Source organism: Pterocles gutturalis, unplaced genomic scaffold (genome assembly GCF_000699245.1).
Source record: "Pterocles gutturalis isolate BGI_N339 unplaced genomic scaffold, ASM69924v1 scaffold27966, whole genome shotgun sequence".
In the NCBI taxonomy this organism is placed as follows: domain Eukaryota; kingdom Metazoa; phylum Chordata; class Aves; order Pterocliformes; family Pteroclidae; genus Pterocles; species Pterocles gutturalis.
Genome location: NW_010101271.1, coordinates 53317 through 80187, shown reverse-complemented (window position 1 = coordinate 80187; position 26871 = coordinate 53317). Strand labels below are relative to the sequence as shown.

General features: G+C 36.3%; 1 protein-coding gene across 2 annotated transcripts in view; it reads left to right on the top strand.

Annotated features, from left to right (window-relative positions):
• Window positions 1-6503: 6503 nt before the first annotated feature.
• The window catches only part of ALDH1A1 (aldehyde dehydrogenase 1 family, member A1), a 53484-nt gene continuing 33116 nt past the window's right edge, over window positions 6504-26871 (top strand). Inside the window, exons 1-3 of one of the 2 annotated variants that reach the window (XM_010082849.1) lie at window positions 6504-7654; window positions 23641-23712; window positions 24013-24131. In XM_010082849.1, the coding sequence (XP_010081151.1) occupies window positions 24042-24131 (90 nt within the window). In that variant the 5' untranslated portion in view covers window positions 6504-7654; window positions 23641-23712; window positions 24013-24041. Of the gene's footprint in view, window positions 7655-23640; window positions 23713-23963; window positions 24132-26871 lie in introns of those variants that run through there. The other variant, XM_010082841.1, reaches the window with a different exon arrangement.

The window sequence follows — 26871 nt, the reverse complement described above, 5'->3', positions numbered from 1 at the left end:
CCCCGAGCCAAGGACTAACCCACCACAACAATAAAATCAGAAACAGTGAATTCCAAGACAATACTTTAAGACAGTAATTAGCACAAACACTTCCAAGCAGAAGAACAAACAGATCCCACTTGTCCCAAGAAATTCTGATTGTGCATTCCAGTGAATCGGATGCTTCACAGCCAATCACATACGGCCACAGTCTGAACAGTGCTGCACTCCAGGGGCTTGTCCTCTGTTCTTTTAGTATCTGACACTTCACAAAACTCAGGCATTTTCCCAACTGCTTTGGTGCTGTTCTTTTCAACTGCAAGGGCACATGTAAAAAGTGTCACAATGACTAAAGTATTCCTGTAAAATTGTCTGCTGTACTAATTTTCCAACAACTGGCAAAGCCTCAACCATTAATTTTCTGTTGGAGGACACTTTTCTGCTTGAATTTTTTTACAGGAACTTGATTATGACTTTTGGAGCTAGAGACTTGTTGCTTGGCAACAGATTAATCAGTGTTGTGCTTAGAATTTTCCTAGACAACTTTTTGTCAGATTCAAACACATAAGTGTTTTACAGAAAATTAAACTTTTAAATGTTTTTTTCTTTTGATGAAAATATGACTTACAGTTAACGTGGAGCGTGTGCTAAATATTTGTATTATTCCTCAGCTCAGGGAGCATGCCAAATACTTCCTTAGGGTGGCAGATATTTGTTGTTTACCTTAATTTCCAGTATATATCAAGTTAAAAAAAACTGTACTTTTTAGGCTGCATACATGTGTATTAAAATATGTGTTTTGTCACTGAGACAAATCAGACATATTGCTTACTTCAAGAGGCTGTTTAGTCCTGGAAAAAAATTTAATAGTAATAGTAATAGTATACTGTATTACACAATTGTTGCACCTCTTCCAAAATGACATACATTGTTCCACTTCCACACCGGAAATAAAACCTTAATAAATGACGCACTTGTAGATTCAGTCATGTCAGACATAATTTAAGGGATGGCATTGTCTGAAGTCCCTAAGCTCCTTTTACCTTGCTTTGGTGGCTGCTAGTACATTTTACAGCAGAATGAAGACCAGAATTGATGGACAAGTGCCAAACCGTTCTTCATCTTCCACTGATCTGCAAATGATTGAGAAAAAAGGTGATGAATAATATATCTCCGTATGTTAACATACTTCTTCTGCTCTGCAGAGTTCATTGCCATCTACTGGGAGGTATTCAGCGTTTGTGAGCATAATATTACACCACATTTCTGTTTCTCAGAAATCCACACTAGAACTAACGGAGAAAAAAAAGGTGTTAAGATATTTGCAAACTGTGAAAAAAATATGCAATCCAAATAGCAAAAAAAAAACATGCCTAAAATGTGAGTCACCTCACTATAAAATCCTGACCTTTTTCCACTGCTGGAATAGTTTAACAGACTCATTGAGTTGTGCTGATGTAAAGCTGGTATGACATTAGCTTCAGGCATAAATCTACGTTGAGTGCTGATAACTATTTTAGAGCTTTCCACACTCCAAGGCTAGAAAAAGAAAGATGCAGAAAACGCTTGCATGCAAAGAACAGACCTAAAACCTGTGTATGGCTTGCCAAATGCTGCATCATTCAGGTAACCAATGCATGTACTAGTGGGCAGGGTAGTCACAGTACAGACAAGTGGTGGCATAATTTACACAGGTTGTACAGAAGTGGCTGCTAAGATGTCTGACTGCTCTGGTGTGTTCACATCTGTCTGGGCACCAATGCCTGTGCTTACCAACCTCAGTGACAAAAATTAATGACAGTGCTCAGGAGGGATTGTTTTCAAGTTCAGGCAAGTGGCTTATACGTGCCTGTTCCCTAGGGTCTGCTCTTAGTGCATTGGCAGCTATAGAGCAGCCTGGATGATTGTCTCAAAAGCCTCCTCCCATGAGTGTAGCAATTCATTCCCTCTCACATGAAGAGCATTAGGAAACACCTAAGTTTCCCAGAGCAATGACTTTAGGAAATTCCTGCTAGCACAGTGGTAGAAAGCAGCATGTGGCCTGTTGCAACAAAACTGAATCCCTTGTGATCCAATAATTAATCCAAAACTGAAGATGCTGATTTCCGTGCCATCTTAATTTTTAAAATAATGTTTAGGTTTGTTATCTGCACAGCCTCAGCAGTTATAAGACACTAAATTGGATAGTGCACATGATGTTTTTTTTTCATACTCTGAAGTCTCAGGCAGGTGCCTACTTGTAGAGACTTACTGGGTTCCCAATGCAAGATTTTCAGAACAATGAGGTTTTTTTAGTAAAATGTAAAATTCAATGTAAATGTGTTGCTGATTAATCATAGTATCTCTTGAACTTTTGTTTGCCCTGCAGTAGAGTGCATCTTGAAAGTGAGTTTTTGTTATGTTTTTTTAATAGATTTACAGAGAAATTTTTAATACAGTTAGATTATTCATTGCCTTTTGAAAGTGAAATCTAATTCTAAAGTGATTTGCCCAAGAAGTGTCTGACAAGTATTATGTAGAAAAAGTTGTTAATGGCTTGACTTTGCACATTTCTTTTCAAAACATAAAATTTATTTCAATGACTTGAAGATAATTACACAAATTTTAAAAAAACAAACAAACACTTTGATATAAAGGAGAGGAATGATTAATTCTGTATTAACCAATGCAACTTAAGCTGTAATGGAGGACTGCTACAGGTAAGTGTGACATTAAGTTTTTAGCTGGTATAACTTCTTTGATTTCAACACACCCCAGAAATCTGAATGTAGTTTCTTATTATTTACACTATGTGATATAAGCCTTTCCTTTTTTCTACATTGGGATTACACCAGAAGTGCACTTTTTTCTTTTTTTTTTTCTCCTTTTGGTATGAAATGACTTTGTGTAAGTGAATACTTGGCATTTGCTTCTATATATTTTGGAAAAACTTTTGTTCTCCAAGAGGTTGAGTTTTGTTTTTTCTGTGGTCATTCCCATTACTGTGTTAGTTTGGAAAAGGACAGTCTAATCTAATCCTCATTTTAGCAAGCTATTCCAACAAGAAGAAGGTGTAAGTTTGGGCTATACCCCTTCCTTATATCCTCAATTGTCTGTCCTCCCTGATCTTGACCCAGAGAATACTGCACTAACAGCCTTCCTAAGAGCTGAAGAGACAAAGCATTCTGTATGTAATCCTATGGCACTCTAGTTTCCAAAGTCTCACAACAGTTGTAAACTTACGTTTCTGGCAGCCTTTTGTGACAGGTTACCCATGGCCAGACCAGTCTGTTACAGCTTTGTTTAGTCAGAGTGATACACTAGTCCAATCTGGTGAGACAGGACTGTCTGTATTACCTCCATGTAAATATATAGCATAATATGTGCATATAACTGGTTTAATGTCAGCTCTCTACAGAGTCTTGCCTGTTTGTGCTAGGACTTCAGCCAAGTTGTCATCACTTTTCCCTTTTTCTTTTGTTTTCTCATGAATACATTTTTTCAAGTGAAATACAGTATTCCTCTGGATTTATGAATGTGCATAAAAGTCTCTTTGATAAGGGGAAAAAAGTGATTATAAACTGTAGAAGACCTCTTTCGGAAAGGTGTTAATTTACAACTTTGTAAATTTGACCTTTCCCATTTACTTATGTGTGCAAACAGGCGCAATACATACAGATGGGTCTGCCAGTTAAAACTGGGAAAAAACAGAGACCAACTGTTCTCTTTTTTTGTCTTTGGAAATATTTGTGTGCTCTTGATAATTATAGGGAACCAAGGATTTCTAACTTTTGTGTTTTCCAATGCGAAGAGAAAGAATGTTGGCATGAGCACAGATGTGTTATGCTCTAGATAATCAAGTGTAAAAATAGTAAAACTGTTGCTTTTTTGGCATCCTGCACCCAGCTGACTGCCTTTGACTCCAAGCAGTACTCTATGTTAACCATAATATGGTTTCTGCAAAATACCAATAGCTGGTGTGAGATTTGCGCAGTGAAATGCAGCAACCTAAACCTACTTATTGTTACAACTTATCTTGTGTTTTCGAATCACTATAAGATGAAAGTCAAATCTACCCTACTCAGAAAAAAAAGTACATTGTACTTGTTTTGCATTACTAAAGGCAATAAACTTTAGTATATATACTTTCTTTTATTTTCAGTAATAATTTTTTTGTTATTATTTCCTTTTTTAGGGAATTACAGTAGCAGAGGGTGCAAAATACAACTGACTACAACATACAGCTAGATATGTATTCCTCCAGATCTGCCTTTTCTTGCTTCTAAACCCTAGTAGCAGTTGGTCTGTAGTTCCCATGGGGAGAACTATTTAATGGTAACCAGAATGTTCTTTCCACTACTTTTGATTTTTAAATTGTGATTCACTTTCTCCTTTTTTCTTTGCTGTGTTGAACAGATAGACTTAGGCACAGGTTAAAATAGAACATCCCTAAGTGAACTTCAACAGCTTCTCATAAAAATTTTCAAGCAAGGTATATTTGTACATAGAGTAAATTCTCTGTCCCGTGTGGACCTGGATATACACAGATTTACTGAAGAACATTCCTGTAATTGTAGAAACACATAGTCAACAGCATGTTCTGTTATGATCTGTCGCAGCCATACCTGTTTGCCAATGCTGTATGTTAATATCTCTGGAACCCCAAAGTCACTTAGTGATTGCAAATATACAGGTGCTTATAAACTTAGGACCCAGAATGCAGGCTGTTTGTCATTTGGCTATCTTGCCGAGCACCTTTTGAAAGCTAATGTTTGCATCCCTCTCACAAAGCACTTAACCCCCACCCTGTAAAAAAACCCAGACCTCTATTGTTAATGAGATTAAGATGTGAGAATTTCTAAAGTAATTTTTCGTGGTATGAAGTGGATGTCTCAAAAAATCTCTTGGAAAAAGAAAAAAAAAATCAAAGAAATCCTTATTGCAAAGTTCTGTGTTCTGTTGTCTGCATTTGTAATTAAACTTGGTTTTGTACTCAAACAAGGTGTTGTAGGGCCCCACTTTCCCATCCTACCTCCCCAGCTCTGCCCCTGGGCCCAGGCCTGGGCTGTGTCCTGGCACCCTGCACTCCCGCCGTCCCTCTCCTCGCTCTCCCTAAGATGTCCGGGGTGGTTAGCATTCATCAGGTCACACCTCGGCCTGTCAGGACGTGGGGCCTCCTTTGCCCTGCTTCAGCCCATCGCTTCACTTCATCTGCACAGAGCCTGACGACGAGCTGGCCTCGTTAGTCACAAATAACCACAGCCAGCCAAAAAGAGCTGGCTATTTCCTTCCCACTTACCTGCCACAACACTTTGGCTGTTGTTAAACCAGCCAGCTCTTTCATTAACCCCCATCCTGGCCACGATGGGGAGTCAACCACATACATGCACCTGTGTACACATGTATTTGCAGGAATGTGCAGACATGGAGTCCAACAAGAGCTTCTGGTTTTGGCCTGAGGGTGGTGGGGGCCAAGCTACATTTCCAGCCCTTGTCTCTCCCACTGCCCTCCTTTCTCCCCTTCTTCTCCCACTGCACACTGACTACAAAAACTCCTCCTCACCCAGCCCTGCTCTGTTTTTGGCCCCTCCCATCTCTCTGTATGTTGCTTTCCCAATATTTCCCTCATTTCCCCAGTGTGAAGATTTGGCCCCCTATCCCCTTTTTTCTCCCTTAGTCTGACACCATCTGTTTCTTCACTGCACTTCTTTCCTTCAACCTGACTCACAGCCCCAGCCTGCCTTCCTCTCTGTCGTCAACAGCTCTCCTCTTCCATCTCCAGTTTTCCTGTTGCTTCCCTAGCTTTTACCAGCCATGTTTCCTCCTGCTCAGTCTGAGTCTGGAGCAGGGACATCTGTCGAAGAGGTAAGGTCTCTCTGCCGGCAAGTATCACGACCTCAGCTACAACAGCAGAAAACATGCTCCCTTCATCCCCTCTGCCTCCAGCAGGCTTCTGTCCCCATCTCTGCAAGCGGCAAGAGGAGACCCCAGGCACAGAAATGTGGGATTGTTGGCCAGAGTCTTTTCCTGGGGCTGGGTCAAAAAGGTACCCCTCTAAACATGACATTATGCACAGTGTGTGCACACCTGAAACTCAACTCTTATGTCATACTTGCTCTACATTAAAGTTGGTTAGTGCCTAACAAATAACCTACCTGTAACAGCAGTGTGAAAGCAGAGCCAGGACAGCACTGAGTATATTTAGGATCACTAGAGATTTAGATTTGTGGTTTTTTTGTACTGGTTGCACAATATTTCAAAGAAGGTGTATCAAAAAATGTGTTGTAACATATTCTACATAAAGGTGTCTACACACAAGATCATCTATAACAGTAAAAGTGAAGTGTGAAAATCTCTTGTGCAAAAACAAAATCTAGAAATTATTCATAGCTGAGAAAAGAGCTCACTGTTTTCACACCACAATCATTCAGTTCTACCTTCCTCTTTGTGAGTACATGTTTATTTCTAACTTCTAGTGTAAGGAAAACTACATTTAAATTTTTTTGGTACAGTACAACAAAACCTGTAATTTCCCTGGATTTTTTTTTTTAAACTTAGAAAAAAACAGACCACTTTCTTCCATGAGTAGTTTATATGGTATTCTGTTGGCAAAAATAACTACATCAATAAATTGTGAGTACATGCCAGAGAGAGCTGTTGATAGCAGAGCAATAGCTGGATTTTGGAATCTGAGCTGTTCTCCAGTGGGTGCTGAAGTATTTCCTAACAAGAAGGAAGAACCTTGCTTCAGTACAATGTTGGATTGCTTATGTTTCTTTGGTGTTTTTGCAAGGCATCCTTGCCTTTTCTTGGAAATGAAGAGCAAATTGTTCTCAGGCCTCTCTTCTCTCCTACTTTTCAGCCTAACTGTATCTGCACCTCCTCCCCCTCCTTGCTTTTTTCTTTTCCTTTCTCCATCCCCTTTGAGTTGTAATTCAATCTCTTCCATCTCATGATCTCTTTTCTCTTTTTGGCACTCCCTCCACCCTCTCTCTCTCATTAGTTTAACTTGAGTTAATTAGGAATGGTAGGCAGCCCTCAATCTGTTATGTGTTAAAATAGAACAATCCAAAACAGAGAGGCACAGACACAACTATGTGATTTCATTGTCTACAGGAGACAGAAAAACAGTGGGGATTCTCTTATCTAGACTAACATCTTCCCAATGGTTAATCTAACGGGCTTTAAAATGTTCCGCAAATACAGATCTAGGATAACAATCTTTCCGTGTTTCCTTTTTCTTTTTTTTTTTTTTTTAATTTCATCATTGGCAAGAATGAGTGAATTGGATTGACATGGAGGTGACAGAGGAAGAGAAATAGTCTACATGTCAAAATGACAATGTATATTACATGGTTAACAGAATGAGTGGTACGTGTAATGGCTGCGGGTATTTTCATCTGCTGTGTTGTACAATAAGCTCCTTTTTTTCCCCAAGTGTATCATCAAGATCACTCCTGATTCAATGCAGATTAAGTGTTTGCTTGAAGGATCTCTTTCTATGGGTAATATCACTTGATAAATGTGTAACTGAAGTAAGAATCTAAGTATTCACTTGTTGCTTTTACTGAATTGTGTATATATAGAGAGGTCATGCCTGGTACTCTGACTGTAGTGCTGATCACAGACCTTAGGGCAGAGTGTGCTGTGGAAGGGAAATATAACAGAGCAAAGAAATCAAGCCCTGATTGTGAAGGTAAGGTCTTGCATTTTTGATTGACTACATGTGGTGCTGTTTGGATGAAGTGCATGCTCAGGAAAGACAGCTATAATTGTGCAACTAATACAAAAATACCTGCCTACATAAAACAGGTATATGTCTCTGTGTGCTTGTATGTTTATATACGTATACATAAATACATAAAGTTTAAGCCTTCAAAGAGAGTTGTGTAAGATTCATGGACTATCAACAGCCAAATTTACAGCAATGGTTACATTAAATTGGTAATTTTGTATGTATCTGCCTGCATGCATATGAAGATATGTGGCAGTAATTAGTGTTAATAATTTATCCATTAATTAGCAATGCTAATGCAAATATGCTTTGAAATTAAAAGAATTCCCATGGTCTTTTTGAAATATGATATCCAGGAAACAGAACAAAAAAATTATTTGAAAGAAAGGGAAGAAAGAGAGACACTGAAAGTATTGCAATAAAAATGTCATTATATTTGTTAAGAAAAATTAATTTCCTTTCTGCCAAAAACATCTCTTTATGACAGAGAGAAAAACAAACGAATGGGACACAAAAGGAAGAGAAAAGACAAAGTATAAGTGTGATTATCAGAACATACAAGAATGTTAAAGCATTGGCGGAGATAATACCCTCTCAAAAAGACATCCTCGGCAGTTTCTTTTGGGGGTGTGCAGGGGAGTTTCTAGCTGAACAGAATCAACCTAAGACCAAATAAGGAGATGTTGCACTAAGTTTAGGGGGTTTTTACAGTTTCTAGCTAATATATTGATTGTTTATTTCCCCAAATATTGGTACAATTATGTGTTAAATTCAGTGAAGAGAGACAGGCTGGGCCCTTGTAATGATTCTCCACTTTATCCTTTCTTTATATAGTAATGCAAAAATGCAGTTGTGTGTGTTGGTCTACTTCATACCACAAATGAAAAATACTTTTTTTTTTCCATGTAATTAAAATAACTTACAGTAACACTTCTGTTTCAAAATTGATGATTTAGACTTTAATGTACAACTTCTTCTTTCTATAAGCATTATAGCTCATAATGTGAGAGTTACATAAGAAAAAGGTATAAACATGTAATTTAATAAAAATCCAGGGCATTATAAATCTGTACACAAGATGACACTAATGATTCTATGCAGTTTTGGCATCTGAGATTATATCAATTCCAGTTCTACACAGATGCTGAAGCATCTTCAGGAAGCCATAAAAACACTTAGGAACTCACATATAAAATCATTGTTTAGTCAGAAAGTAAAATAGTAGGGAAAAATAATAAAACTAAATTAATCTAACATCTATTCAACAGATATCTAGAACATGCATACCTTTAGAAAGGCAGAATACAATTGCCATTCTATCACATATATAGTAAACATACTGGTGATTTTACAAGAGTAAATATATTTATCCCCTCACATGCAGCAGATTAGAACCACAGTTTCTGTCATTCCTCATAGGTTTCCCCATGTAAAACTGATGTGCAAGCCCCTGGAAATGCTCCATGCCTCTAAGAGCACACTTTTTGGTGCAATGCATGCAAAACCCCTGTCTTCCTATCAACATATATACTGACATGGCACGAATACGAGAAGGTGCTGTGGTCTGAAAAGAATCAGTTTAGTATGTAATAAACTAGGGCAAGCATTTGTAATAAGCTGAGTGGGATGACTCTAGAAGATTGTTAAGGAACACAGAGGGTAATCCACTGAGTGTTTTCAGTTCACTGCTATCTATGACATTTAGTCCGAACAGTTACCATAGCAAGCTTGGTTTCAGCTGTACTGGGGATGAGACTTTGTTAAAGCTGCAGAATGCAGGACTGGATAATAAACAGCCACAGAACCAAGAGGAAAGTAACTTTTAAAATGCACAGGTAATGTAGGGGTGGCTGTGTCATGTGGGAGTTAGTAGCACATCACTGTTCATACACGGCGTTGTCTAACCCAAAATATTAAAAAAGCATAAAGACGATAGTTTTAGAAATTATCCTTTAAGAAACACTGCTTCAAGTGGTTTAATAACTTTGGTACTAAAAACTACTGTAAATAATTTTAGTGTGATGACAGTTTATCATGTCTTAGCAGTGTTTATATTTCAGTTGATTTTGCCTTATTCTTGAGACATATAGAGACAGATTAGTAAAGATAAATATACATTTTTCATGGGATGAAAAAATAGTATTTTTGCATTTAATATAATGCTAAAATTCACCTCAGAACTAAAACTCAGACTAAGTAATATTTAAAAATGTTTTGCTTATATAATGCTACCTAGACAAAGAAATCCAGGAAAATAGAAAAGACATACTGAAAACATAAATGCAATAGAGCTCACAGTGTTTAAGCTGTAACTATATAATTCATTATTTCAAAGAATTTATCTAGGCTAACTGTAGAAGAACGTTAACTACGATCAAACAGAATCATTTTACGTGCTGTCTCAGGAACACGCAGAATATTAATCGGATTGCTAATTTCCTCAGAGGCCAGAGGTTCAGCACAAAATTTTGATGGTTAATAAGCTTTCATGTGTGAGTAGGGACACTGGGAAAGGATTTAGACAGTCAGAACAGCTTGCTGTATACAGAAATATGCTACAATTTTGGGGTATGCTCCTATAGTATATTCCATCCTGCTTATTATTGCCTTTGGCAAGAAATTCACAGATTAATTAGATCTGTACCTTAAATGAATTTGAGTTGTTGTACTGATACTAAAAAAGTATGATATATTGGAAAATGATGGACCATATAAATGTCATAAATCTAAACATTAACTAATAAATAAATAAAACATTAACTCCACACTTTTAAATAAGGAAAGGGCTCCCTGGGACTTAGATTTGAACAGGTTATTTTCAGTATCTGGGTGAGAATAGCAGAGTTGGGAATATGCGTGTCCTCCTCCAACTTCATAAACAAAATGGAAAATATTAAGAAAGGACTGCGAGGTCCCAGCAGACACAGGAATAACCCACACCTTTAGGTGAGGAAGCTACACTCAACAACATCATGCACAGATACTCCCGCTGTAAATAGTTTACTCTCACTGACACACGGCATGGTCCTGTCTCCTGAAAGACATTTTGTTTCCATAAAGCGAACCCTTGGTTCAAGGAATAGTGCGGCTGGTATATCCTTAGCTTTAAACCTGGAGCAATACAATGTGATTATTCTAACTGTTAAATTAAGTTTGCTTACTGTTGTGTTGTTGGGGGTTTTAGTTTTCTTTTTTTTCTTCTTCTGTCTTTTGGCAGAAAAAAAATAGAGTTACTGGGATAAAAATTCTCATTTTGGATGATGTCTCAGTTACAGTATTTTCTTTTTTCATGTATGTGCAACAGCAAAAAAATCTATAAATTATATATTTTCATCTTTTATCCAGAGATACATGAGTGCTTTTATATTTTAATCACGGAGAGAGGCATCTGAAATTATTAGGACAAAAAGCAGAAAGATTCTTACTGTAATGGAGTCACCTACACAAAATATCGTTTCCTTTTTTGAACCCTGACCATCCCTTTTCACAAACACTCCCTTTTTAATCCATTGCATGACATTACACAGAGTCCCTGCTTCTGCAAATGCTAACCATCAGGCAAAGCACTTTCTACCATGAATATTCATGATGAATTTTTTGTGTTTGTTGTCCAGCTACAGGCACAAACTTATTTGACAATGTGTCTTTACATAATACTCAGGTTAGCATCTTCTCTTGATTGTTACTATGTTGCTTAAACCTGAATTTGAGCAAAAGAATATAATTTGTCTTTTTTTCTAACTTCTATTATCATTAATAATTATTCCAAAAGTAGTAAAGAAAGTTTAGAGCCTTAAGAAGTACTATATTTTTAGATCAAAGTAAGCAGCTCTTCTTACTTTGTGATTAGGTCTGGGGGAAAATTAAAAAATAACTCAGAGAACCTTTATTTGGAGATACCTGTGAAGTTAGAACATTCTCATGTGTTTGGAATTTTAAAACTTTTTCCAAAACACATTGCCATGACTTATTTTAAGAAATATTCTTTATGGTCTTTGTATAAAGTGAACAATGAAATGTAAAAAAAATACATAGCCTTAAGAATATGTTGTCAGTGTACATTATTTAACTAACTACACTTCAGTCCATGACAAAATTAGGGATTGGGTAGCACACAAAGGGAATGGTTTTGAAATATCTTATCAAAACTTCAGTACTTTTGAGTTCATTCTTGCAGTTTCCATAGAGGTAGCATGGCCAGATAGCCATTTCACTATCCTCCTTAAAAAAATGAAAAAACCACAAAAATTAGTAGATTTATTGTTGATTTGAATTTAAATGCATTATTTGTACAACTGTAACTACACTAAGACCAGACAAGATACTATAGTTCAGTCTAATAAAATGTTCCTATTATTTTGTTTTACATGTTGTCACTAAGAGTAGAAATGGTAAAATAAATCATGAGACTAATATTGTCAAAACAACTTGTACACTTTGTCTTCCAGAGCCTCTTACAGTGATTATCCTTCCATCCAAAAACTGCTGTCTATGATTCAATATTTTTAGTTGTAAGTCAACTGACAATTCAATCCTCCAAACACTGAACACTTCTGAACTGTGAGTACTAAATATATCAATAAATTTACTTACATACTAATTGACATCTTTATAGACTCCTTTGTCTTAATATGAACTTGCATGACTTTTCTAGAGAGATGAACCTGCTCTCATCTTGCAATTGTTCTTCCTCTTCATTGCAAATTACAACACTTGAATCTCAAGTAATTTTCCCTCAGAGAAAATATATTCTGTAGTTTTTCTAAGAATGATCCTAAGTAGAAACGGAATTTTCTTTTTGCAGAAATATGGCAGTATTCTTCTCCACTCTTAATTAAGTGTCCTCGGTGATGCAGGACAATTTACAAATGAATGTATAAACAGTTGTTTTTTTTTTCTAAGAAGTTACAATATTGTGTAATTGCATAGATATCACATACCACAGGTATTGCACAGGTATTACACAATGATTACAAGTATCTTTTTATTATTACTTTTTCATTTAATTTCTGACAAGAAATTGTCTAAGTGGACTTTGCTGACAAACTGAAGGCTGAAAGAGCTGCTATTGATGAAAGACTGAAAAAGGGAAGTGAGTCTTGGAAAAACAAACCACAAAGTGTTAAGCATTTACAGATGGTAGACTCCATGTTGGTACTGCACTTGCATCAGTGCATAGAGTTATTTTTGACAGAAGAGAAAAACGGAACATGTTCTAGAGTACAGCATATTTAGCCGACAGCTGTACCACTTACACTTGCATTTATCAAAGGGCCATGAAAGAGAAAGTGAGAAGTTTTAGTGTTAGAAAGTTCAAGAGCTGCTGTATGGCCTCAAACCTGGAGATTAACCGATTGGAGTAAAATAGGAGAAGACTGATTTTTAAAATGCACTTGCTGTGGTTTGAAACCCAGCTCCCAGCAACTGACAAACTTTGAAGCAGCTTTGGGAATATTTCTCTTCAAAAGACACATTACAGAGATATGGACCCTTACGTAGTGAGAGAAAAAGTGTATTGTCTGCTTATGCTCCCACTGAAGTAGTAAAAGGAGGATTTGGTCATCATTAAGCTATAATGGGAAAATACTCGGAGTGCAAACTAAGAGATCAAAATTTCCTCTTGAGGCCTTTTCTAACAATTTTGCTTGTGTTTTCTGAGCTTGTTTGAATATCTTGATGTGTACAATTCTCTTTGATTCTAAGGCACATCTTAGCCCACCATTAGCTAAGTCTTCATCTCATCAAACTTTTTGTTTGTCTTCATTAGTGTTCTAAATTTTACCTTGTGTGTAGTTTGATAATCTCTCCTTTCTCCACTGCTTCTCCCTTCAATTTATCTCCTTTTTTACCTTCTGGTTTGGCAAAAGTTTTCATACTTACCTATGCTGAATTAATACAAAATTCAAGGTGAAATTTTGAGATAATGTCAGAATTTTACTTAGTTTTGAGCTGAAGTTATAAATCTTTCTTGGCAATGATAGGAAAGGAGTACTTTTTATGCAAACCTTATCCTGAGCAAAACAACTGTGAATTTATGTTGGTTGAGAAAGACTAAATACTGTCTCACATGGCCTGCAAAACTTCTGTGTCAGTGGAGTTTGGCAAGCTAACTAAACAACAAAGAGTAACAGCATTTTAATTGTTCAGTCCAAACTTACAAGTTTAGCTATATGCAACTTGTTTTTCAGGGAAAAAATCGTAAGGAATAAATAGTAACTCTACCTTCAGCCACTGTCTCTTGACTTTGACTCCCTTTTGCCTCTCTGCCTTCTCCAGAATCTGCTGATCATCCAGGTAAATTTCGGTTTATTACTATCATTATCACCACCACAGAATACATATGTGGCTTACCATCCAGATAAAGTATAAGTCATATAATTTTTGAGTGCTTAGTATAAGCATAATTATTATGCATAAAGCCTAACATTCTCACTAGCAAAGCAATAAGTCAGAGTACATATATTTGACAAGCCTCAGCAGGATGTTGAAAACTGCACTAAAATATTATAAACATGCACTGATTTTTCTTGGGAATAAGAAACCTTGATCTCAGCTCTTGCATTCTTCCATACACAAAGTGGCAGAATCAAGAAATTTTTTAAATTACTCTACTATCTAGTAAATGGAGCGGTCAAATCAAAATAGACCTAATTTTATATTAAAACTTTAAAAATATTTTAAACTCCTCAGAGATTTGCTTTTAGGGGCTGATTTTTTTTTTTCTTTTCTTGTCACTCTTTGGCAGCAGCAGCCAGATGATGTTACACACAAAAGGTGTAAAAAAGGGGTTTATTTACATTCTTCATTATATAGATTACCAGTAACCTGAATCCACTGATGGTCAGAGCAAGATTTGGAACATTAGCCTAAAGTTACACTAAATCAGACAAGATGAAAAGCAGTGTGAGACTGAATGGCACTTTTCACTATTTAATGTGTTTATGGAAAAAAAAAGCACACTTTTCCAACAACAACAACAACAACAACAAAGGGAGAGAAATCATAGAATCATAGAATCATAGAATGGCCTGGGTTGAAAAGGACCATAGTGATCATCTAGTTTCAACCCCCCCCGTCATATGCAGGGCCGCCAACCACTAGACCAGGCTACTCAGAGCCACATCCAGCCTGGCCTTGAATGCCTCCAGGGATGGGACATCCACGACCTCCCTGGGCAACCTGTTCCAGTGTGCCACCACCCTTTGTGTGAAAGAAACGGTTTTATTTCTCCTGTTTCTTAGAAATTCTGTAACAATCTGAAAATATTTGCAGCCTTTTTTTTTTTTTTTCTCAGAATTACAATGAGGTCGTTAAGTACTGGTACATTTTATTGGACTACACTGTTCCCAGGTCAAACATTCTTGCTCCTTAGAGAAAGGATTTTTTTTGCCTTTTTCTATTTTAATTCTTAGAAGGGATGTGAAACACATTTATTGAATCAGTCCCAAAAAGTGAATCTAGTTATGTCAGTATCTGCAATGATTTATGAATATATGCAAATGCACACACATGTAACACATCCACAAAACATATTTCTAATTTTAGATTAAAAGTTAATAATGTCACACATCACATGCAGGAATGTGGTTTTCACTGTAAGCTTGGCTTCTCCCAAGATTTACTGTTACTGTTTTTGTATTTGTAGATCTTCTGGATAACATGGTTCTGTAACAAAGCAGAAAATTAGTTCCCAGATTTATGGTACTAAGATCTTACCGCTTTTTTTCAACCCTGAGTTCAAGCAACATTACAGAAATAACTAATCTACTTCAAATTTGTCACAACATGTATTCCTTTTTAAATACAATTATTTAATTAAATGGTACACAGGATTCAAAACTACTCCTTTGCAAGTCAATGGGAAAGATCTTGACAGCGTTCAGTGGAAGGTAGACTAATCACATCATCTTGCTAATAATTATAGTCAAGTGTTTTAGCTGTTAATTCTCACTTACCAGTGATGCTAATGACTAGCATATGTACACTAATACAGTTCTTCTGTCAAGAAACACAAGAAATTATTATAACCATGACAAAGTAGAGAAAAATTGGAATTAAAAATGGCAAGCTAATGTGATCGACTCACTACTTCTAAACGTGAAATTAAGATATAAGCTACAGGACAAGGGATAATGTCAATCTTACTAATTATCTTAAAAGGAAAGTGGATTCTACCAACAGGAAAACACAGACTCTTCATAATGTGCTGCAAAAATTTTATTCTATATTGGAATTCAGATTCTGAGTCCTGGTCCCCCAGCGCACATGTATGCACATAGCTACATTCTGGGTAAAGTACACTTTCCGTAAGAAACACTAACCTCTGACAGTATCCAGAGAAACCTCCCTGAAATTTGCAGAGACCTCTTGCTTCATGTTAGTTGTTTGTTTGTTTAAGTTAAACTAAACAGTTGGAAAAGAGAGGAGCTGGAAATCCATCAAAATCCTCCATTGGCATTACAACACAAGGAAAATACTTGAGTGTCGCAGTTAATATGGATATGCTGTATGATGAATCACTGTGCCAAGTTATTTTTTATTTTTAATAACTTGTATTCCTACTGCAAATATGGTTCTTTCCTAGCATTTCTCATTCCAAATGTTATAAAAGGTGAGTTTTGACCTCAAGATTGCTTATCCATATGGGTGGTTTCTAGACAACTCTGTAGGAACTTTCTGGCAATAATCATGGTAAAAGCAAGTTGGGGCAGGAGGGAACAGGATGACACAAATGAACTGTCATTGATTTCATATTAGTTTTACATCTGTTTAACTGCAGCTTCAGTAGACATCCTTTTGATTTCTTCTGCGAAGGCAAGTTTCAAGTCATGTCCTAGCAGTTTACCACTGTGATGTACAGAAAATACACACTGGCTTTTGAGTGAGGAGGTTTTTTTTATTTTTACTCTGGAGATCTCTGGGCCCTATACATTCTATGCCAGAAGACACAAAAACAAAAATTTCAAAAACACTGTAGTTACAATCATGTTGATTACTAATTTCAGTTAACATCAAATACTAACACTAGGAATAATCAAAAGTGATACAAGGAGATTAAGGAATATACATTTAGAAAATTATTTTTAAATATCAAAAAAAAACCCGTAGATTAAATACATTCCTGCCTTTTTTTTCTTTTTAGCTGTGCAATAACTTTCTTTAGCTGCTCTTTAGAATTTTAAAAGTGGGAAAGAGGGTTATTTTCTCATTTGAGGCTTTCATAACTGAAGAGCACAGTCGCTACACACGGGCTCATAAAGCACACGTAGCAATTATGTAAAATCAATTGAGGCTGTCTAAATCTTGGCTTTGAAACAAAGGCTCATGGAGGAAATGCTGAAAATTACTTGGCAGTAATTGTTGCTAACAATGCAGGTTAATGACTAGTGTTGAGTCTGATTCTGATCTAACTCTGACTAGTTTTGCCCTCGCATGAACTATTGATTTGCCTCAAGTTATTCATGAAGTTCACTGATAAGAGCTTTTATCTGTGACCTGTGGCAAAAAATCTACCTCCTCATTCATAAACACTTATTTGAGTAAACTTCGAACTATTTCATTACTTATTACTTGCCCTCATCTGACGTGTGTATTGAAAAAAAAAGTTGAAAAAGCTTTAGTGTAACTTTTAACAGGAGAAAACAGGAATAATTTGTTGTTCTGACTTGTGCAAAATGGACTTTATTTAGTGTCACACCTTTTAAGCATAAAATTGAGACAAAAATAACAGTATCACAAAAAGATATTCCACATATAAATGTAATTCTGTGCTTCCAAGACTGCCATAACTGAAGCTATAGTCAATAAAAGTGTACTCATTTATTAACTAAGATGTTGTGATAGTACTTTTATCAGTTCTCGTTTTAAAAGCCCAGATATTATTTCCAGTTTTCTCAAGGCAGTATTACAAAAGAGATATAAATTCCATTAACTTTCAGCAAATAGTTAGAAAAGCAATGAACCATTCTTAATGTTTTAATTAAATAATATCCTGTTGACATAGGGTGCTGGAGCACCTCTCCTGTGAAGAAATGTTGAGGGAACTGGGCTTGTTTATCTTGGAGAAGAGAAAGCTCCGGGGAGACCTCACTGCGGCCTTCCAGTACTTGAAGGGAGCCTATAAACAGGAGGGGGAGCGACTATTTACAGGGGTTGATAGTGACAGGATGAGGGGGAATGGTTTTAAACTAAGGAAGGGGAAATTTAGGTTGGATATTAGGCAGAAATTTTTCACTGTGAGGGTGGTGAGGCACTGGGACAGGTTGCTCAGAGAAGCTGTGGCTGCCCCATCCCTGGAGGCATTCAAGGCCAGGCTGGATGGGGCCCTGGGCAGCCTGCTCTAGTGGTTGGCAACCCTGCCCACAGCAGGGGGGTTGGAACTAGATGATCTTTGAGGCCCTTTTCACCCCAGGCCATTCTGTGATCTATGATTCTATGACATGAAAACTAGTTTAGCCTGAGTAAAAAACACATACAATTTTCAGCTGCTAATGTAATAATAGACGGTTGCTATGATCCTAATATTTGATGTCATGATTGAATAATAGGAAGGAATTGGTAGAATAGGAATAATTATATTGATATAAGTAAAATAAAATTGCTTATAGTTTATATTTTAGGGCAAATGTGGACACACACTTTTATGAGTCACAGTTACATTTTTTGGTATGGTTTACCCTAGTTTTGAGAGAATTTACTTGTCCAGAAATTTAGATACATTTTTGATGCATCAGAATATAGTGAGTCCTTTTTATTTGTTTTTATTTCTTTGATTGCCTTCTTCACCTAAGCTTTCATCTCTTTTACTTTTGTCTGAGTGTTTTGATAAATTCAAGAAGAGAGAAAAACAATTACAAGTCATTTCACTGTAAGAAAACAAAATATATTACATGTTACCAAATATTCTTTCAACTTTTAGCAATGCCGTAATGCTGAAATAGCTACCACATAGTCTTCTCATTTGCAACACAAAGAAAACTGCTTCCTGTGGCCAAAATGGGTTCTATAGCTAACTTAAAAATGGTGTCAATAATTCCTGAAACACTACTCTCTCTCTCATTATTCCACAATATATCCAGTTCCTTTAAGCATTTCCTTTTATAGTTACGTGTCTGTCAGCTGCATCACTCCATGAGTTTATACTTCACAGAAATTTTATAATGACTAAAGAACTGCTAATTGTGCTCAGAGATACCTATATTTATGTAAAAGGAATGCTTGGATTTTCAGAAATGCAGGATACTCAGTGTGGCACAAAAGCCAAAAGAATTTGCTCAGTAACCTTGAAAATCTTATCATTTTGACTTCAGTGCTTCACAATTAAAGTTATCTGAGCTTGCACGTCCCACCCACCTTTGGACTCTAGATAGGCATAGCTGGCACAAATTTCATACCAATCTGCCTAGTTTCTGATGTGTCTGCCTTTCCACATCATGCTGAAGAGTGACCACTCTTCTGTTCCACTGTCATTCATGGGATGTCATAAGGAAAACTAATAAAGTGAACAAAATATTTCAGAGCAAGAACCCAGTGGTTTCATTAATATCAATGATTTATATTTTTTGAACATATTTTGGTGATTTTGACACTCACATCTTCGTTGCCTAACTTAATGCCAGTTTCTGTCAGTACCAGCAGGGGATCTGTATGAATCACTGAATAATTCCCTTTCTTAATTCCCAATATAATTTGAGTTTGGAAGAAGTGGTTCAGCTAATCTGGATTTTCAGTAACAATGATACAGTCTCAATAGAGAATTTTAAAGTGATATTTTTATGATAAGGATTTATAAATTGGAAATGTACTTAAGCATTAAAGACTGTCTGAATTCAGCACAGATGATATAACACAGCTACTGGACTGCAGCATGCAGCAACCTATTCTGTTCATCTCCCATTCCAGGGAACTTTTAACAACAGTGCCCTAAGTCACAATGGAAGATTGTTCACCGTAAGTGTTTTGAATAATAATAGCTGTAACTTTTTTGGAGGTTACTTAAGTGGTTATGTCACATTTTAGAAGGTATAATTGTTATGCAGTTCAAGATGTGATTTTGATTGGTCATGAGATGCCAAAGATATGCAATTTGGAACATTCCCAGAGTTGCAAATGACAAAAACTGAGAGTAGAGAACATCTACTGTCTGTTTACCTAAAATAAAATCCTTCCACTGACCTACATTAGAGGTGGTCCAAGCTAAATACATGCAGTCGTAGATTTCAGCATGTCTAGTAGAAGATAATACTTAGATTTATTTCATGATCAGATTCAAGTATTTTAAAGGACAAGGTCTGCTTTCTGTAGAAACCTATGGACCACAATTTCTTACTGCCGTGATTACAAAATCTCAACACTACACAAAAAGTCACCTGTCCCCTATTGCTGGAGAGTGGAGACACCCAGACTGTGAGAACTGGGAAGATAGTTTGGCAACCATTCAGGAAAAATAAAAAAACCAAAAGAATAAAAATAGTTAAAAAAAAGACTGCTTTGCAAAAAGACTAGCTTGTGCCTACTTCTGGAGAAAAACCCAACAGTTTCTGTCTTTAGAAAAGTCAAAGTGCTTTCTGGATAAGAGATAATGCTATTCTCAGAATAATCTTCAATTATGTAAAGTAAATATTTCTCTACTAAATGCTGGAAGGGGTACTAATATATGGCTTTCAGAATGTATGAGCCTAGCATACACTAACATAAAAGTACCAGGGAGAATCATAAACTTTCTAGTCAAGACATTTCCTCTGACAAATGCATCGAGTGCCATTTGAGCTGCACAATGGTTTTGAAGACATTGATACTACGTTGGTAAGGTGACATAAGATCTACAGGACTCTCCTTGGCTGACATCTCAGGGCAGCTACGAAAGGCCAGGTCATTTCAGATAGTGCTAGTATTGTGTTTAGGGAAGTGAATCCAGTCACAGGTTACCTCTGGCTGATTCTTGTGACACACTGATTTCATTAGTTGGATTGCCAGCCAGCCCAACTAAAATCTCTGCTTTCGTCAGTGTGCTGTTGGCTATTAAATTGTATCTCAGGTAATGAATAAGGGAGTTGCAACAAATCTCAAGAATATAGGCCAAATAGCTCACCCACCTAGACTACAATGAACCCAATCAAAAAGTAACTGCTAATAACATTGGTGATATCCCACTGTACAACCACATCTGAGGAGAAAGGTTACTTGTACTCTGGAGTGCTGTGTTTGGTTAATGATCAATATTTTTTTTTAATCATTATGAAGAAACACATGGACAAAGGATTTAAAGTTTCTTCCAGCACAAAACTTTAACTTACTGACACAGAATGACATACATCAGACTTAAAGTTCTTGCAATCCTCGATCTCGTCTTCTAACACCACCAATGTCACCCAGCAGGGCATCTCATAGCTTAATTACAACTTGCATGGTGAACCATTACCTTTCATTTGTTCCCCTTTGATCTTGTATTGAATAGGAGAACTCAGTAGGTTTAAACTGGAAGAAATGTTATGCATTAAAGTGTAGAAAGCACTATCACATAGTCACATAATATATCATGTAGTTAGTTCTGCAAGGTGTGGAGTGGCTAAGGTTCATTCCTTAGCAATGAAAAGATAAGAAGTAACAACCAAATCATTGACCAAAGGAAAGGAAAAAACTAGATAGAATCTTTTTCCAAGAAAAGATTAACAAATGATTAACAAATTAATGACAATTGATTTGAGCTAGAGGGAATCCTAGGTTGAAAGTGAACAGGAAAGTTATTGGATGGGAGACGATTGGGATGGTCATGAACAACTAGTCTAAGAAATAGTTATAATTTCCTATAAGAAGGGGGGGAAGTCAGGCATTCATAGATATGGAAACACAGAGAAGTTACATTAATAATTGACATTAACGGTAATGCTTGAAGCAAGTCTCAGCAGATAATGCCTGATGATAGGAGAAGCAAATTACTCAAGATAGCAAGTAATCTTTTTAAGAGATGAGACCTTTTTAACAATTCACAAAGTTTAGAGAGAAAAGAAAGGACTCATAAGAAACATGGCAGTGAAGGTGATTTGTGAAATCCAAGAGTGAAAGAGGGAAAGGGAAAGGAAAAAAGATGGTAAAATATGTGTTAAATGAATGAATGGTGTGGAACAGTGATTATCAGCATGTTTGGAAAAGTTGAAACTTTTTCACCTAGGGTAATATCTCTAAAGCCTGTCTAAGCAGATTTCAGGCTGTCCTTATAATCATGTGAAGAGCATAAATGCCATCATTTTCCAAATAAGTTATCATAATTCTCTTCTAGCTTGATCATTTAAAAAAAAAATATATATAAAAAAAAAAGAAAACAGGATGCAATGGTACCTATATATGAAAATCTATTTAGAACACTCCTGCTTGGGAGAAAGATTTTTTGTTTTGCTTGAAACCAGACAATTCCACTGATCTCTGTCTTACAGCTCCATTTAAATTCTGTTTAAGTTAGGCAAATCTGAGCAATTAGCAGGTGAATTAACTGGAGACAAACTCTTTGTGGGTTAATGGAGAAATGAGTAGCAGGAAGATTATTAAAATAGCTTTTAATGTCTAAATAAAAAAAAAAAAAAATCACAACTAAAAATAACAAAGGAAACCACAAAAATTTGCTACATGAAGATAACACTGAAAAGCTATATTCCATATAACAGTCAACAAACCCTATTTAGACATTGTCTTTTTTCATGAGACTCAAAGGCGTTCTCTACGGCAGGGAAACATTTTAACCCAAAATGTTGAAGTCTGAAAGTGCTGTCCACTGAACTTTCAAATGTGCCATTCTATGTTGGCATATCTTGAGCCATCCATCTGAGGCAGAAGAGCTGAAAGATGCATCCTAAAGGACGTAACTAAGATGGTAACCTTGGATATTATGGCATTATAGCAAAGGGAATAGGCACCCTTCATTCACATGACAGGGTGAATGGCTGGAACTTGTTCAAATCCACACAGCTCTTTACATCTCACTGAGAGATGACTATTGTGAGAAAATAATTCTCTCTTATCCAGAAATTACCTGAACTTTTCTAAAGACCAGAAACTCTTGCTCCAACCATATGTCCAAACACAAAAATCATTGATGACAATTATAGCATGTTCTTTATTTCATAAAGTATGCTACACATAAATAATGCATTATAAGATTAATCTCACGATATGTCCTATATAATACATCAGTTAAAAACAACAAAGCCTCCATTGCCAGATGGTTTATATGATGCCTGAGATATGAATTAACTGAGCTCGGTGAGTTTTTCAAGCATCTGTGTCATCTCAATGAAAGCAATAAAATAATTTCTCTTTACTTCTATGGCACAAATCCATTGTGCATATATCAGAAGCTTAGCATATAAAAACAAGTGATAATTCAGTCCCAGTTTGTTCTGCGACATCATTCATCAGAAAAGGTAGGACTTAATGAAGAAAGGAGTTTCTTCTGCCTTATAAAATGATTTGCCAGTACCAGAGACATGTTTCTTATTGAATAATCAGAACTGGACATATATTCATCAGTGGCTTCTACCATGGGTAGAAAAGTCCTGTCTATTAAACAATCTGTTTTGAAAGGAAAAAACTCAGATTTTCCAAAGGGCACTGTAGTAAAAATTTTGTTCTTAAAATTGTGGTGTTATCTGGAAGAAACAAGAAGCTTTTCCTTGGCTCTACCCACAGAGTATTTTTTTCTGAATTGATCAGTTTTGTCCTAGTTTCACATTTCTTAAAAAAACATGTGAAGGATTTTTTATCACCATACTCCTCTCTTATCTCTGTGATCTACAAAGCAGACATTAATTGTAGGAATTATAATGTACTCTGAACATATTAAAGTGTAACCTAAGGTGGCTTGATTTTAGTGAATGCTTTCCAGCTCTGGGAACTATTCTCACCAAGCGCTTAGTTTGTTTCCAGAGCTAACAAGTCTGTCTTTACCTTCAGAGCTGCCTTCGAGTACTTGAAGAACTTCACTTAAAATCTGGCAATCTGCCTGCTGAGAGGAAGCAATTTTACAGGTGAGATGTGGAGGCCTTAAATTTTCTTCCCCAGGAAGAAATTTGTGGTGTCTGGCTAAGCAGATTATTTCAGCAGCATTTGCTTCATCGAGGTCTCAGCTCAGTGAAAAGGCTGTTGCTTTTGGTCTTAAAAATAAGTAGTGTCATTTTCTCTTTGCAATGAATTCTTTCATCCAATCATATTCCTTTATGCAAATATACCACAGCTCATACAGATAAAAAAGCACAAATAAAGCTAAGAGCTCAGTCAGGGCAAAAATCACTGCACTTCCCTTACACCTCATTTCACCTGTGTTCCAGGAACGTCCTCAAATTCTTCAGCTGAAAATATGAAGAAGCAAGGTTCAGACAGCAATCCTGCTCCAGTTTTGCCAGCACTGCCAGAACCACTCAAAGCCCTGAAAATTAAGTACACCAAGGTTAGTAGCGTTTGTGTTTCTCAATTTTTCTTATGCATTCAGCTCAGACGATAGCATGTGCTCATTTTAATTTTACATGAACCATGGAAGCAACTGTAAATCAGTGCTTAAAATGTTTATTCTGACCTGTTTCATCAGCAAGTAATGTTCACTTATCCTTTCACCCTAAGTATTTCAGGAAATGTGCAAGTGTGATAGAATCATTTCATATTTCGCTTGGGGTGGATGTTGTTTTTCTCCTGAGACAAATTTTCTGCAGCGATAAGTTTCTCAGAAAGTAAAAATTGAGCAAAGAAGGAAAAGTTTCTGTTATCATTTTTCAGAACAGCAAGAAAAAATTAAAATATCAGAGTGTTGCACTGTATTACAATCAGATTTAAATAATTATACTAATTAAGCTTATGTATAAAGAGATGCGTGAAAATGAGACTAAAATAAAATTCATTCCACTCACATTCTTAGAGACAGTGAATCTGGTTTTCAGCTTAAACAAGTAACTAGTAAGTATCGACAAAACAGATAACAACAAAACAATCTGCCGTCACTAATTACTCAATATTACCATAAACTTTTTGTGATAACAAATTCTTTCCGTATGCAGTTATAAATATGCAGATAAAGAAGGTCTGAACCCAGACTTGTGTTCCCAGCTTGAAAAGACCCTTTGCCTGTTTTGTATCATAGTACGCAGATATCTGCAAGAACTTTTAACAAACTGTTGGCAGAAAATATTGAAACTCTACCCTTTGAAACATCCAGGTAGAACAATTGATCAGAAAGGACCTCTTCTCTTTGGAGATTCCCAGGTTACTGTTTTTTTTCAGTTCACCGTTGCAATGGAAATAAATTTTATTTTCTAAAACCACTTTTCTTTTCTTTTCCAAAAGCAAGATGGCATTTATCTACATTAGTCCCTTTGAATTCAATTCTATCCTAATTTTTCGTGTAAAAAAAACCTAACCAGATTTCAATGCATATCTTTCTTGAATAAATCAGACAGGACGTTACTTTGTAAATATTTAACAGGTCATGAAAGTTATGTAGTTCTGCCATGTGATAGCTCTCTACAGCTCTTCCTGCCTCAATTAAAAAAAAAAAAAAAGAAAAGAAAAAAAAAGCTTAATTTAGAGAAGGTACTTTAGTACCTAAGTCACAGTGGTGTTCCAGAAACTACAGTGCTTGACTGATTGATTTTTTTTTTATTTTTCCAAAGGAAAACAACAAATATGAGCAAAATGTCAGCTCAGCAATCTGATGTAACTGAATATTCAAGACAAATTCCTGTAAATATTTCTATCCTTCTAAAACATTTAGTTAGCAGAAACTTATGCCATTAATACGAAAAGCAATCATAAGACAGCCAGTAGGGCTGAAATGTCTCTAGTGCATAATTAAAGTGTCATATAGCAAATGAATATTTCTTTGGCCTTGACAATAGATAACATTTTCTTAAAAATTATATATAATGTATAACTGCGCAGAAGCACGATGCACTCGCTTGCAAAAGTGTGTACCTGAAAGTGATAAAATCCAACACACCCTTGAAGAGGCTTGATATTTGCAAGGCTTTCCTCCCCTCTTCAAATATCACACAGGATTGTCTGACAGCCACAACAGTGTACTTGAGGGACGGGGAGATGGGATATCAGAAATGTTAACCCATACCCAGCAGTCCCACACTTTAATAAAGCCTTTCCACTGGTCTTATCCATCCTGTTCCTCTCCCATACAAGTTAGAACATGGATGGGGTGTGGGATTGTTTTGACTAGTTGTGTTGGAGGGATCAAGATGAGGGAATCATTTGTTACTGCTGATGTATTAACCTTCCTGTCTGAAGAACCTTGTACATCAGCAGATCCCTCAGCTCTGGAAACTCAATTTTCTCTTTTTCTACCACAGCATAGTATCAACAGTCATCTAAAGAAAGGTCTGCAGAAGATGTTCCAAAGACTTTCCTCTTTACTTAAGACTCTATTTTCTATGAGAGGGATCGTTTTGGGCCTTTTACAGAGATCATTTAACTAAGTCTTCCCATAAGTCTATGGATCTATATGTTGGTGTAACTACATTTCAGGTTATGCCTTTCACATACAGCATAAAACTAAGCACTCTTCAGGGAATTTGAATTTCAAGAATTAAAATGAATGCATTTGAAGCAGTTAAACTGGCTTGGATGTTGAACCACAAAGTGATCTTGAATTGGTTTAAAATCTGAATCTCCTTTAAAGATATTCCAATGAACTGAATAAATGTTGGTAGCTGGCTAAAAATGTACTAGTAAAGATTTTACTTGCTCAACACAGACTAATTAGACAGTGATTGTTTGACAAATTATTTCTGTCATGATGCCTTCATGTACACTAAGACTTGTGGTGCTCCTTTAATAAGACAGAGAAGCGCAGATTAGTTAATTATTAGGTTGTCAAATTATGTGAGAGGAAGAAAACAGGAGCACACTCTCTCACTAAGCTGCATGTGGACTATCAGGAATGTGTGGAAGGGTGAGCCACTCTGAGAGGCTGAGAATCAAAATTGTAGCTGAGTATCACACATCTTGCAATGACTAGCTTCACAACAAAGATGAGGGGTAAACCCACGAAAGTTTAATTAGAATATCTATGGGTATATATATATCTCTCTAGGTACTATAGCAACATACTCTTTTTAAGATCAGCTGACTTTTTAGATACAAAGCCACTAACCGACAAATCAAAAAGTTCAAATAAATAATGAATAGAA